The sequence below is a fragment of the Pholcus phalangioides genome, unplaced genomic scaffold (genome assembly GCF_987345545.1).
Source record: "Pholcus phalangioides strain wild (caught in Gottingen) unplaced genomic scaffold, Ppha-v1.0 ptg000009l_1, whole genome shotgun sequence".
In the NCBI taxonomy this organism is placed as follows: domain Eukaryota; kingdom Metazoa; phylum Arthropoda; class Arachnida; order Araneae; family Pholcidae; genus Pholcus; species Pholcus phalangioides.
Genome location: NW_028301602.1, coordinates 48,992,230 through 49,006,970, shown reverse-complemented (window position 1 = coordinate 49,006,970; position 14,741 = coordinate 48,992,230). Strand labels below are relative to the sequence as shown.

General features: G+C 36.3%; 1 protein-coding gene across 5 annotated transcripts in view; it reads right to left on the bottom strand.

The window, feature by feature from the left end:
* Positions 1–4,742: 4,742 nt before the first annotated feature.
* Cdk8 (cyclin-dependent kinase 8) overlaps positions 4,743–14,741 on the bottom strand; it is a 170,158-nt gene continuing 160,159 nt past the window's right edge. For 4 of the 5 annotated variants that reach the window (XM_089236458.1, XM_089236456.1, XM_089236457.1 and 1 more), the window contains 2 exons: positions 10,821–10,937; positions 4,743–4,923 (listed from right to left, as the gene is read on the bottom strand). In XM_089236458.1, the coding sequence (XP_089092584.1) occupies positions 4,810–4,923; positions 10,821–10,937 (231 nt within the window). In that variant the 3' untranslated portion in view covers positions 4,743–4,809. The remainder of the gene's footprint in view (positions 4,924–10,820; positions 10,938–14,741) is intronic. The other variant, XM_089236459.1, reaches the window with a different exon arrangement.

Genomic DNA, 14,741 nt, shown 5'->3' with positions numbered 1-14,741 from the left:
GAGTTTTAAAAAAGGCCCCTGAAGGGTCAACCTCAAATGTGGATAATGTAAATATAACACGCTGGTGCGCGTGAGTGTGTTTGAAAAAAACCCATACCCTTCAAGAAAAAGTTCAATGAATTTTGTCTCTGAGAATAATAACAGCTTATCTGCTCGTTTTCAAAAAACTTTTCTCATATTATAGATCAACTGCTTGTTACGTGCCAATAATGTAATTGGTAAACCCTAGTAAATGCGACACACACATATATATATAGTGATAATAGATGATTTAGTAGTTACATAGTAATAATTAGTTCATAAAAAATGTCTTAATTTAAAGTAAAGTAGGAAATATTTTTTTAGGATATTCAATTTGAGGCTATGGCACCTGAACCAACAACTGAGTCTCTAACTAGCAACAGTAGTTTGATAGAGACCGATACATTTCAAAAATCTCAGCCTGCAAATCTTTCAGAAAACGAACATGGTCTAAGATCAAAGAGAAATTTAAAAAAGGGATTATCTGAAGATGAAAAAAAGAAGAGAAGGCGTTTTATTTCCTGGATGTTGCTCTTAAAGTATTAACTAGCAAAGTTGAGTTTCATGTTTTCGGCCAAATGGTTGCATCCCAAATCAGGAAACTTTGCAAACAAATTCTGCAGAATCAAACTCTTCAGAACATCTAACCTGAACTCTATTTTTTCGAATCATGCTGAATATTGTTTCAGTTGATGCATTACTGTGAGGCACAATTAAAATATTCAGCATTAGTTTAGAAAAAATTTTGTACGTGTAAGATCCACCAGGATATTTTAAATTGCTAATCTTGACCCAGCATTCATCCATTTTAACGCAATTAAGAATGTCAGGAGAAAACTCGTTTTGGTAAAATGCAAACTCCATTTGTAATTTATCTCTTTCTTCCTTTCTTCAGAGAAATGAACGAGATCGGCAAAATATTCTATAGATTTGAACTTGGCAGTTGATCGCACATTAACAGTGGCAATATGGCGGCATTCAAGTAAAAATCATCTGGCAATGGGATTTTTTTAATAGCATAATCACATGCATAGCAAAAAAATTTTCTTAAAGCAGAATAAAACTGTTTTTCTGCAACAGGTGTCACAACTTCACTTTTTAAATAGGCTTTTGTTATGCTACCAATAATCAGATCTTCATCACTCTTATGATTTTTTAGTTTAGAATAGTCCACATCATAGTTTTTTTATTTTGAAATAGCTGATGATGTAACGAATTGAACGATCAAATAAAAAAAAAACTTGTGTAGCTTGTTCTTAACAGGGTTCCCAGTGAAATTTGCTTGATCATTTCCCTGACCAAAAGCGTGTACACTGCCATGTGCATATATAATTCTAAACCATCCAATATCACTCCAAATTATAATTCCCCCCGTATTCATGGGGGTTACATTCTGGGGGTGGGGAAGATACAGGAAACCTGCGAATAACCGAAACCAGTTTTTGTGTCCTGCAGCGCACATTGTGGCCAAAGGTCAATCCAACTCGAGTTGACTGTTTCTCTCTTAAGAGCTGCCATGGTTCTAGTGATGACAGTAATGGCATTAGCAATAATGTAATTATTCCATACTTTCAAGATATTTTCTACATTTGCATCTTCTTCTATTGCAGGCACAATCACTTTCATTGAGTGACATGTATAGTGAGCCTTGAATGCTCGCATTACCCCCGATCAAGGGGGGCTGAATGATAGATGTTGTATTAGGAGACATATAACAGACTTCCTCATCATCAGCTTTGAACTCATTGACTTCTGGGTGTCTAAGAGTTTTATTCAGTAGCAAAAGAACTTTGAATGTCTTCACTCTCAAGGTACTTCCTGACTTTTGGAACGAAACATAGTTTAAACCAATCCAGAAAAAGTGTTTTCATAGTCCAAGCTTTTCTATTGTTTATTTAAAATACTGTGCAGGAGCTTTGACTTATCCTTTCCCTTCAATGCGCACGGATTCATAGATTTGAAAATGAAGGTAGGCTTTACCATGTACCCATACGCATTTGCATAAACATAGTAAGTAACCTTAACTTGCCTTAAAACCAGGGGCTCGCTTTTCTTCTTGGGTGATAAATGTTCTTTGCATCATTTTCTTCTAAAATAGTGGTTTCGTCAGCATTGAACACCTGCTGAAGTTAATATCTCTCTTCAATAACTTTCTGCGGAGTCTTTGGAAATTTTCTAGCTGCCTCCTGATCGGCAGCAACTTGTTTGCCAGTGATTTTTACATTGCGCAATCTAAATAGTTTCTTAAACCAATGAAATCAACTTTTACTTGCGTAAAATTCTGATGAAATAGATGTTTCACTAGCTCTTCCTTTCATAGAAGAGTAAATTAATCTTTTTGCCTTTCCCATTACAATATTACAATCAATTGGTCTACCTTCTTTGTAGCAGTCTTTTGTACCCACAAAAAACCCTGCATTTTTGGTATCAGAAACACATAGATTCCACAGGTGATGCTAAGTTTTTGCTGCCACAGGTGCAGCTACAACAACAGCAGATTCCTTTTTCTTGATATATCTCACAGTAGATTAGTTGATTCCGTAATGGTGAGCCACCGCAGCAACTGACTTACTTTCGGCAAGCATGGCCAATATATTAAATTTTTCTTGTAAAGTTTTCACTTTTTTTTTGTCTTTTCGGAGCATTATCAGTAGCACTAGACAAATGAGCCATCCTAAACACACACAACTCAAGTTTTGTGAACAAAACAAGTGAATGACAATTGCTGAAAGAAAAATCCAATGAAGAAAAAAAACTTCAAGTATAGGAACCGCGAATACGGATGACGACGACTGTATATCATTTCGCTGTAATATACCATTGAAAGGCACATTACAGACAGAATGTTAATATTTTGCCACCACCACCTCTTACAAAATCAAATTGTGTATATGATCTTGCACACAATACTAGTTTCCTTGGAAATCTAACACAAAGATAATTGAATTCAAATCATTCTTCAACATATAAAGGTTAAAGGTTCTCCACCCACAGGCAGGAAAAAAAGTAAGAGGATAAGATGTTTTTTTCAGAAGAGATAGAAAAGAAGTTAAGGGCTGGTGTTGACTTTGTTTTCAACAATGGAAAGGAGCGTCTATCCACTTTAGATCCCTTCATCTATTTACTCAGAAGGCAGATTGTTCCTTAGGCAACATTGTTTTCCAGTATGTAAAATCTGACCCTTCAACTGATAAGACATTTCTCTCAGTAGGGGATCTGGAAAAAAATACTGATAAGGATTTTTTTTCTCTCCCTGGGGATCTGAAAAATAATCTCCTATGGAAAAAAGTGAAGGTACACCACTTGAATGTAGATTTATCCTCTTTGATATTTTCAGACTTTTCCCAAGTACAGGGTGATTATAAAAAAACTATCCTGACATATGGGCCCCTAACTATCATACCATTCACAGAAACTGAATGAAATTTTGGCATAAGGTATTTTGATGTATGCGCTCAAGAATGATATAGAAAACAACAGTGTCACTCTAACAGTTACGGTTACAGTGAGAAAATTTTGAAGATATCAAATGGCAACACCAATTTTTTTGTATTGGAATGCGATCTCCATACTGAAAAACACTAAATAGCGTTGGAATTGCACCTGTAGCACGAAAATCCCCGGAGCTAGGCAAGGAAAAAGTAAAAAGGACTTTGCCGTGCACCAGAGCATTAATGTTTGTTTCATTCGTCACACCGTTTCTTCGATGTCATCAGTGAAAATACTTGCAAGAGGCTCCCACTGTTCAACAATTATTTTCACAACATTTTAACATTTTCCAGTGACAACCACAGTGTGTTGACATGTTTTAGTATTTTGAGAGGTTCTTTACCACAGAAAATCTGAGCTTCTCTCAGTTTGTTTTGTCTCTACTTTTTTCTAGTAATAAATAAATTTGGATCGCAAAACTTTCCACATCAACGGGCAGAGACTTAGAAGCTTTTTGTGCAGCAATATGCAGTAGATGACACATACATCCCACTATTTTCATGTCAGGTTGCTGTGCCTCGATGAAAAAAACTACACCTTTATTCTTTCCTACTATTGTGTAGGCATAGTCACACGAAAAAGACAGTTTTCCCACGGAATGCCCAGTCCCTTGAATTCATTGTCAATGACATTGAAAATTCCTTCTCCAGTATTCTCTGTAATTCCAGAAGGGAAAGAAGCTAACTTCACCCTTTTCTGAATCAAAAAAGCTAACAACTAATGGATACAATTTTTTAGTGTCTAAGTCATTACTTCCATCCCTCGCTAAAGAAAATTTTTTCTTTTGAAGAACATCAAAAGAATTTTTTTTTTGTGACAGCAGCCATTGCTTGAGTGAAAGTACCTGTTATTGTTCTGCCTGGAGAAAACTTTTTGCCAATTTCTGAATCTGGAAACATTTTGCAAAAAAGAGCACCAGCATGATCAGCAAATTTTGATAACCACCAAACTATTAATTCTAAAAAAAAGTGTTCACTTCTCAGCACAGTATTATATTGAACTGTTGTTTTGTAAATTTTTTTTGTGAACACTCAAGATGCTTTTGCATATCGCTAAGAAACGAGCTGTCCTCTCTTTTCATGTGTATTGTTTTTGTCATTATTTTGTTATTTTTAAGATGTTAAATGAAAATGTAAAAATGTATAAGTCTGCCTTAAGTTAATTAGTCATTACTAATCCTCCATTTGCGATCAAACTTTCATGAAATCACAATGCAAAGACACCTTTTTTTTTAAAAATTTTTTATAAAATAACACAAGACCAAAAATGACAAAATTTTTTAGGTATTTTTTGCTATTTTCAGAAATGTTGGGGAAATCCAGTGGTTCCGCTTGTTTGTGGATTTCCAGCGCCAGAAGCAAACTGCAAAGACTGTTGGCTTTGTTGAACTCCACTTCCAACCATGGTGTGCGGCTATATCACAAAAAAAAAGTCATAAATTACCTTAGTGATAATTTTTTATTTCACTTGGATGGCTGAAATCCCTCATAAAAAAAACACATTCAGAGATGTTCATTCATTGCATTGATTGCACTAGTTTTTAGAACGAAAAAAAATTATTTTAAAATATAAATAATGGCAGTACAACAACAAAAGTTATGTTCTTGACATGTAAGTTGAAATTCAAACAGTCATTGACAGGACGATCTTACTAGGGTATTTGCAGCAACCACCAATTATGGCCATGGATTTATGTGTGTGTGTGTGTCTTTGCCATCTTTCTTGCATTCTATAATTCAATATTCCTGATCACCAATTATTAAAAATTTCCATCCCTTAAATCTTGCAGCCCGCTTTGCTGCCCCCCCGTAAATACACCTCTGACCATCACCACAATTTACTTAATGGCTTTACTTCTGGGATTGTCCCAGGAATAAGGTAAAAAGGCACCTACCTCAGGGCGACATGTTTGGTTTTCATTACTTTTAGCAAATTTAATAAGATGGAAAAATATCTTCCATTCATCTGACCTTCCTCCTGGACAGCATAATCAAAGTCCAACAAAAAAAAACAAAAATCACTCAAAAATTTCATTATCAAATTCTGCTGAGGGATGTGCGTGTTCTGTGTTCTTGTTAGTGCTGTCATCTGACTTCTATATTTTGAACTGAAAAGAGCAAATGCTTGAATTTTCATGTTGTGTAAGTATGATGTTAAAGACCTGCCTGTTTTCTGTGGAGAGACTTTTTCAAATGGAAGACTGGCTTACATTCACAACTCAATGATGGGAAAACTGCAGAAATGACCTTTGATACTGTAGTGCCAGACATGACCCAGGCTCTGTCCCATGGGGTATATAAGCGCATTACCATGAAGGGTTGGGCCATGCTGGAAACCTTTGCTGCTGGAGAATTCAGTATATTCCACTTTTAATGGTGAGAGATAGTGTGTAAAGTGTCTCTCACCAACATCGGACTACTGTCTCTACTCAACATCGGAAATTCATGAGACAAAACAACTTCGTCCGAACAGCATTATTAAGTAATCATGAAGTAATAAGAATATTATTTTTCATCTTTCTCAATATCCAGGATACCCAACTTGCCATACTAAACCAACACACGCTCTTATCCCAAAAGCAAGATTCCTTTAGTATTCAACTCAACGGATTATCTACACGTTTAAGTGTGGTAGAGGATAAATTTCTACCTATTGAGGATCTCCAACACCAAGTCTCTGACCTCTTCTCGGATCTCTCTAAACTTCGTTCTTCTCTCGCCTGAAAAGTTATCGACCTAGAAGACTGCTCACGTCGGTCAAACCTAATTTTTCGCGGCATACCGGAGGAGACCTCGGACACTGAATCTACCTTGAACCTTGAATCTAAAATAATTAAATGCTGTTCTGAACTTCTAGAACTTGAAATTTCCGCCTCCGACATAGACCGTTGTCATAGAATTGGCTCTAAAAGAATCCCGGCCCCAGACTTTCAATTATTAAATTTAATAAATTCAAAACAAAAACTGAAATCCTTAAAAATTCATTTAAATTAAAAAACACTAGTATTTCAATTTCCGAGGACTTTTTACCTGAGACACGCAGGCTACGTGGGCAAATCTGGGGGGGGGGGCTCCCAAAAATACAGTGATTCCGGTTTGAAAGTTAAACTCTTTCATAACTTTGCCCTTATCAATAACATCAAATACATTTGGGATACCAGCGTTAATGATATTATCCCGTTTTCCCAAACCCCTCTTTCTGACCTTCCTCTACCTTCACCTCCTCTCCCTTTAGTCCTCACCCTCCTTAATTTCCCATTCTCCTCTCTGAAATAATCTCTTCAGAATCGGAACAGTTAATACAAGCATAATCAATAAAATATCTTCCTTCGAATCCATCCTGCTGGCTCCTAATCCCAATTTCCTAGCGGTTACAGAAACTTGGTTGCATAGTAATATCAGCAACAACACCTAATTTCTCTGCCTTTCATAAAGATAGAAATACCCACGGAGGAGGCATTGACCTTGTTTTCAACAGTTCTATCCCCCTAATTGAAATCCCTCTTGAATCAAATATTGAAATTGTTGGTGCAGAATGGCATCATCACAACTGCACTCCCATTGTAATTTTCTCCCCTTACATACTATCTGCCTCGGACCCTCACTACTTCATTGAACTTGAAACAATACTGGATCAATTTCATAACTCACACCTTCTAATTATAGCCGGTGATTGGAATCTACCTGGTATAGATTGGCTTAAAATGCAGTCCCTCTCGGGAAAACATGGTATCAACAATAGTATTCTTGACATTTTCCTCGAATTTAACCTCATCCAAACTCTCTGGGAACCTACAAAAATATCCAACCACTCAATCTTCACATTAGACCTAATTGCAGTTTCCTACAAAATCCCAGTTTCCCATTTTTCCATTTTTGATGGCTGTTCTGACCACAAAATCACTTTTTTAGATTTCTTACTTCATCATACCACCCCTCCTTTTAATCGCGCCAGAAAACTCAACTTTAACAAGGCCAACTACCCTCTCATGCAAAATATCCTTCGTACTCACTTTCCAGACTTCATCTCCTCTTCTAACAATATTCAACATCTCTGGAGTCAATTCAAAGCTGTTATTGACAAATGCAAAGCCACTGTTCCTACCAAGTGCTCCTCATCTAAGTTTCTTAAACCCTTGGATCAACCGTGACATTATCCACCTGAAAAGAATTCGATGTGACGTCTGTAAACTCAAATTTAACGACTCCTCTACACTCAGAAACAAAATCTCTATCTCCACTCGTAACCTCAAAGACCTTATTTCTCGCCACAAATCCAACTACCTATCCCATTCATTGCCTACCTATCTTAAAACAAATCCCTCAAAATTTTGGAATTTCCTCCGCCCCAAATCAGCAGGTACCTCCTCACTCAAAACTTCCAACTCGGACCTAACCTCTCCCCTTGATCTTGCCTCTGAATTTAACCAGGCCTTCTCTTGTTTTTTCGTCTGATCCCACACACCCCTCCCCCACCAATACGTCTTTTATGATTCACTTCATAACTCCTGTCCCATCTCCTTTTCTAAAGCCGGTCTCCTGAATATTCTAAAAAACTAAAACCCCACTCTACTGGCCCCGATGGGATCCCCAATTATATCCTAAAATTCTGCGCCAATGAAATTTGCAACTATCTCCTCATTATTTTCAACATCTCACTGAACACTTCTAATCTACCCTCTGACTGGAAAATTAATAAAATAATTCCCATCCATAAAACTGGTTCACTGTCCCACCCTCTCAATTTCAGACCTATCGCAATCACCTCCTCTTGCTCTTTGAATACATAATTGCTAAGACAGGGGTGGGAAGTGACTAAGTCCATTTCGGAGCAGCTTTGGAGAAGCAAAATTCAGGATTCGGAGCAGTTTTGGAGCAGCAAATTCGGGATTTGGAGCAGCAAAATATGGGATTTGGAGCAGATATTTATAAATTGGAACAGTGAAATTAACAAGAATATTTTCGTTAACCCTCAACCCTTTTCAAAATAAAACTGCATTGTCTTTTGTTATCAAACATCTTTTCGTCAGCTTGATTTTTGTTTTTGGTGTTTTAGGCTTTTGACACCTTGTTTGAAAGAGCGGCTGTCATAAAATTTTTTGCACCCGTCTATTTAAGATGATTTTTGCTTACTGTGGGCACTATTTGCTGCCTTGAACAGCAGCACTTCAAATGAGCTAAAAAAATTTTATAAGTTTTTAATTTTTTTATACTTGGAAAGAAATTGTTGCAAAATGGGAGAGAATTTCGGTACAATCAACTCGATGTTTGGCGATTCAGCACTCATTATCTGGCGAGATTGGCGATCTGACACTCGCTATTTGGCGAGATTGACGATTTAACGCTCGTTATTTGGCGATATTGACGATTTAACGCTCGTTATTCGGCAACATTAGCGATTTAACGCTCGTTATTCGGCAAAGTTTCTAAACTAACATTCGTAATTTGGCGGATATGCGCTTTTTACTCCCGGAATGAAAATTTTTTTTCACGAAACATCGGGATTTAACACAATGACAATCGACTACAGTAATTTCTGCTGCTTCCAGTGACGACTTTTTTTTTTTAAACGGAAACACTCGAATTTGCACTTTAAAGCTGAAAGGCATTGCAAGCCATCTCCAGTTCCACGATCACGGACAATATCGGGGTTTCGCGATGGTTAAGCCCGATCAGGGGCCGATAGTTTAAGTATAGTGGAATAAAACACGCTTTTCTCTCTCGTAAAGAAACGTTTCGTGGCTAGCAGGAACAAAATTTTTTTGGCGTCCTTTCCGAAATTCCGGACATACTGAAGCAAAATTCGCTATTTGGCGCAGAAAAATGCGAAAATACGCTATTGGAGCAGGATGGCGCAAGATATTAGTTTTGGCGCAGTGCGGCGCAATTGGCGCAGAGTTCCCACCCCTGCTAAGAATATCCGTACCCACCTTGATTCGATTAACATTTTCTTTCCTAACCAACATGGATTTAGATCATCGTTATCTGTATCTACCCAATTAACACTTTTCATACATGACTTAACAGACTCCATTGACAAAAACCTCAATCCGATACCATTTCCCTAGATTTCCAAAGCATTTGACAGGGTGCCCCATAATAAACTTCTACTAAAACTTTCAAACCTTGGTCTAAATGTTTAACTGCTGAAATGGGTGGAGACCTTCCTTATTAACCATAGCCAGTTTGTATCGTACAAGGGCCAGAACTCCCCTTTTCTACATGTTAAGTCTCGCACACCCCAGGGCTCAGTCCTTGCCATTACTATTTCTAATCTACATAAATGATCTACCCGACTCCATAAACTGCCGTATCAGACTCTTCGTTGATGACTGTGTCATCTATAAAACAGTGTCCAATCTTTCCGACAAAGAATCTCTCCAACACAACATTAACATTATTTCCGAATGGTGTTCAACCTGGGAATTACCTCTCAATTTCTCAAAAACTGTTTTTATGAAAGTACCCGTAAAAGAATTTCCCATGACTTCCCTTATTCAATAAACAACTCTTTGATCTCTGAGGTTTTCTATTATAAATACTTAGGCTCTTCTGATCTCCGCTGGAACCTTCACATTGATTATATCTTTAATAAATGTCTCCAAAAACTCTTTTTCCTTCGCCGTAACATGAAATACTCCACCCATCATGTCAGTCACTTGTGCTACCAGACATATTGTCCCTGCCCTCTCCTATGCCTGTGAAGCCTGGGATCCCCACACCCAAACCAACATAGACAAATTAGAATCTATCCAAAATAAGTCCACTCGTTTCATTTTTAACTGTTGGTCTTCATCTGTCTCCATAACGAAACTCAAGCGCCAACTTAATATCCAACCGCTCTCCTCTCTTTGACTTATTTCTCGTTTAATTTTTCTTTACAAATTCGTGGGTTTTTTAATATTGACACTTCCAATATTCTAATCAAACCTTCACATTTCTCTGTTAGACTCAATTATTCCCAAAAATTACAGCCCATCTTTGCCTCTTCAGATTGTCACAAATTTAGCTTTTTCCCAAAAACTATTATCGACTGGAACAACCTATCATCAAATATTGTAGATTGCACCACGATTTCCGAATTCTCTCGTACCATCAATTGTCACTTTCGCCATATATAAATTCTGCATCCTCTTGTATAGGCCTCTGCCAATCAATATTGAATAAATAAATAACATATATGAAACTGAAAAAATAAAAACATTTGGGACCTATTCATTATAACAAAATAGTCGCTATAACATGGGGCCATTGCAACAACCGTCGACTGTACAATGTTTTAAGTTACAACATTAACAAAAATGATCTTACCTGGGTTGATGAGGCTGCAGCTGTGGTCGTTGTTGGTGGTGGAGCCATTCGAACACGCTTGGCACTTGGCCCATGGTTGTTATTATCCTGTGTTCCTTGGTTATTATTTGCATTAGTCTATAATAAAAAATAATGATAGCAATATATTTGGTACTTTTCTGTTAAAAGGGCTCCAATTTCAATAGTTAAATATGAGTGAGCAAAAGTGCCAAATATGGTAACACGTGGCAATGCGTTACGTGTTTCTAGGCTATAACGTCATAGACCGTTAGCGGGGGAAAAAAATAAACATTGCTAACAAGAGAGTTGTGATTGTTATTTAACAGAACAAGCTATTACAAAATTATGGTTCGTTAAATTCATTGAATTAGTTTCATAGAAAGAAAACACAAATTTATAAAAAGATAGAGCTATTAGCTGTGAACCGGGCGGCTATCTTTATTGACAATCAATCTAGAAGCATGGTTGCTTCGACTGACAAAAACTTTTGTAACCTGAGGTAAAGTGTTATAATTAATCAAGTAATTTACTCCAAACAGTAACAGCCCCTTTTTAATGAATAAATTTACCATCATGAACTTATTAGTTTCTGACATAATCTATTCATAGATCAAATCTTCTCAAATCTCAAAGACTCAAAAGACTCAAATCTTCTAATAATCATAGTTCATTAATAATTAACTGACAATATATTATGTTTAAATATAAATATATTTGCATTGTTCTTTAAGACATGTATGTACTATCAGGCTACTAGTCGCAGGAGTTTAGAGGGTCATCCCCCCCCAACTACGAACATGGCAAGACAGGGGAAGCAACCACAGTGAGTGGCCACAACTCTCACTACAGTGATTATCTTGAAATTGATTCACACAAGAGACTGTGTACATTCACTAATCACCCCTGCACCACAGCATGAGCAACGAGCCATCATGACAGAATAAAATAAAAATAATAGTTATTTAATTAACAAATTAAAAATTAATTAACAATTACAAGCACACCAATTGTGGTCGCGCTAGCTGAATTCAATTTTTGACATTACCTATAAATTAGCTAAATATTGTTACAAAAATCAGTCAGTGTAAAATGTGTGACCCAAAAGTGTCGCTGCCTCCAGGACTATTATGCAGAGCCATCTTAACACATGGGGTCAACCTGGGAAGAAATAACCAGGTTTATAAAAAATTTCCTAAATAAAAATTAAGGAGTTTTCAAGCACTTTTTACGGAGTCATGGAGACCTTCAAAAGTTACGAGTTTCACAGCAAAAAAATTGAGGGGGGGGGGGCAGCACAACACCACACAAATTTTTACTCTTCTCAAAAATATACATGTAGGACAGTAGTTTAGAAATGATAACTTTTGATTTTTTTTTACCCAGCATTATAAGCATTCATAAAGTAATCAATCCACATACAGATAATCCATACTTTTCTGCTGTCACCAACGTGTTTTAAAACCTTCAAGTTTTTGTCAAAAGTAAAACACATGATTTATATTTTGGTAAAAAGTATTCATAACAGCATCACATAAATTATAAAAATTTAAGTGATATTCAGTCCTGCCCCCCCCCACCATAAATTATTAAAAATACGAAAGCTGAAAAACATTTTCTTTACAAAATTATTTGTATTTACAGCAACTTTATGTTCCCGCCTGTCATTTCAACTTTTTCTGAGGAGGGTATTGCCCCCGATTCCTCCAAATCACTGGCCTGTTTAAAAAAAAATTTTTTTCTTCAATTTTATGGACAATTTCTGCTGGCTTTTAGTTATACTCAAAAAAAAAGTGTAAAATAGGAACAAATTTCAGGGAATCAATGAGATTGGCAATTTGACATTCATTATTTGGCAGACTAGCTCTTTTACAAAAATGAAAAATGTTTTCATCAAACATAGGGATTTGACACAATGTTGATCAACCATAGCAGTTTCTGCTGCTTGCAGTGGAGAACAAAAAACCGCCTCACATTTGCACTTTGAAGTTGGTGTAGACTAGAGTAAATCATCTTCAGTTGCACAACCACAGATATTATTGGGGTTTCGCAATGAAAAGCCTGATGATTTCAATAAGAGGCTGTGGTTACCCCGATCCGATTTTCAGGGACAAAATTAATTGCAGGAACATCCATTCAAAAAAAAAATCAGTGTCTTTCACTCTAATTTTGTTCATTTTTCTGGATTTCTAGCAACTCTTTATTAATCCTGCAGTGCTCACATGGCATCCCAGAGATGATAGGCGCATTTAATTTATTCATTGTTCTTACACAGATTGACTGACTTTTGTTGCCATCAACCTTTCTATATTAACTAAATACCAGTGTCTAGAAATCATCAACATAGCATCTGTTTCATTTCAGTGCAAGAGGGAAGAGGTTGCTTATATATATGTGCACTGCTGGAGTCTAGCAGACGCCACTCGAAGTGATTCGATTCTGAAGAGGTAAATATTATAAAAAATTTATTTCATCTAGTAGTTTTGATTTTTATTGGCAAGAGCTGTTCTTAATAGATATTTTCTTACTTTTGGATATACAACATGACTTCACAGAAAAAATGGTTTTTCAACTTGTATTTGTGTATGTTGAATAAAGTAAAGAATGTGGCATACTGTAAACTAAAGTTTTGTGATTTGTGTTTACGATTAGAAACCACACACATATATATTACTTAGAAGTTATATTATTGTTTTAATTTTACTTAATGTTTGTACTTATAAATTTGAATTGAATGACCAAAATATACAGGGTCTTTCAAAAAGAATCATCAGATTTAAAAAAATCATAACTATTTAGCTTTTAATCCGTTTTAACCAAATAATGTATAGGTAGAAAGAGGGAAATCTTGAGTTTCACACAGTTGCCGACAGGTAGCACTAATGCTCTTTCTTCATCCACCACATCAGTGTTTGTTGAGATTAGCCTTTTCCACAGTTAGAAATCGATTCGGATGACTTCATTTTCCAGCAGGACGAGGCACCATCATGCTGGAGCTTGGACGTTCGAGAATTTTTGAACGATTGTATTCCTAAACAATGGATTGGCTGTACCGGACCTGACGATTCAGTTAAACATCACTGGCCTCCAAGATCACCGGACCTCGCAGTGTGCAATTTCTTCTTGTGGGAGTTTATAAAAGACTACGTTCATGTGCCTCCCCTTCCAGCTACATTAGCTGAACTGAAGATACGCATAACAGCAGCCGTGGATGCAAAAATGTTCGCAAAATTTTGAGACGAATTTGACTACTTCATAGACATATGCCGTGCATACCAAGGTAGACATATTGAGTACCTTTAATTTGGTTTGTAAAGAAACTTTATGATTAGCCATGTAATATAAAATTAATCTTAAGTGTCTATGTTCAATATTGTTTGTAACATACACATTTTAAATCGGGTGATTCTTTTTAAAACACCCTGTATATTACTAGCACAAAAATATACTTGGCTTCTGTGAGATGACACGCAAACTTTAACGGAACAATATGGCACCTTCAACTGTGCATGCCATATTTTACATTTTAATGAAGCCTGCATGTCATTAAGCTATACTAAACATGTGATATCAAAGAGCTCAATGGGCCAAAAGTGGCCAACAAGCCATTTATTGAAGACCTCTGAGGCGGAGAGTCACAGTTGATTATACGTGATAACTTCTAACAACACAATGTCATATTAAATGTATAATGTATAATGAAAGAAGCAAATGAAAATGATTACAATTTTTTTTTTTTTATATTCAAAATTTCTTTAGAATTTTATTTTTATAATGCAATTAGTTACCATAACTGTAAACTTAACCATAAAAACAGAGTAAACAATTATTATCCAAAGCAGTGTTCCTCAAAAAGTGGGTAATATTAACCCTTGGGGGTTGTTGGAACTGATTAGGCAGGGAAGGAGGGGTATAGAAGAGCTC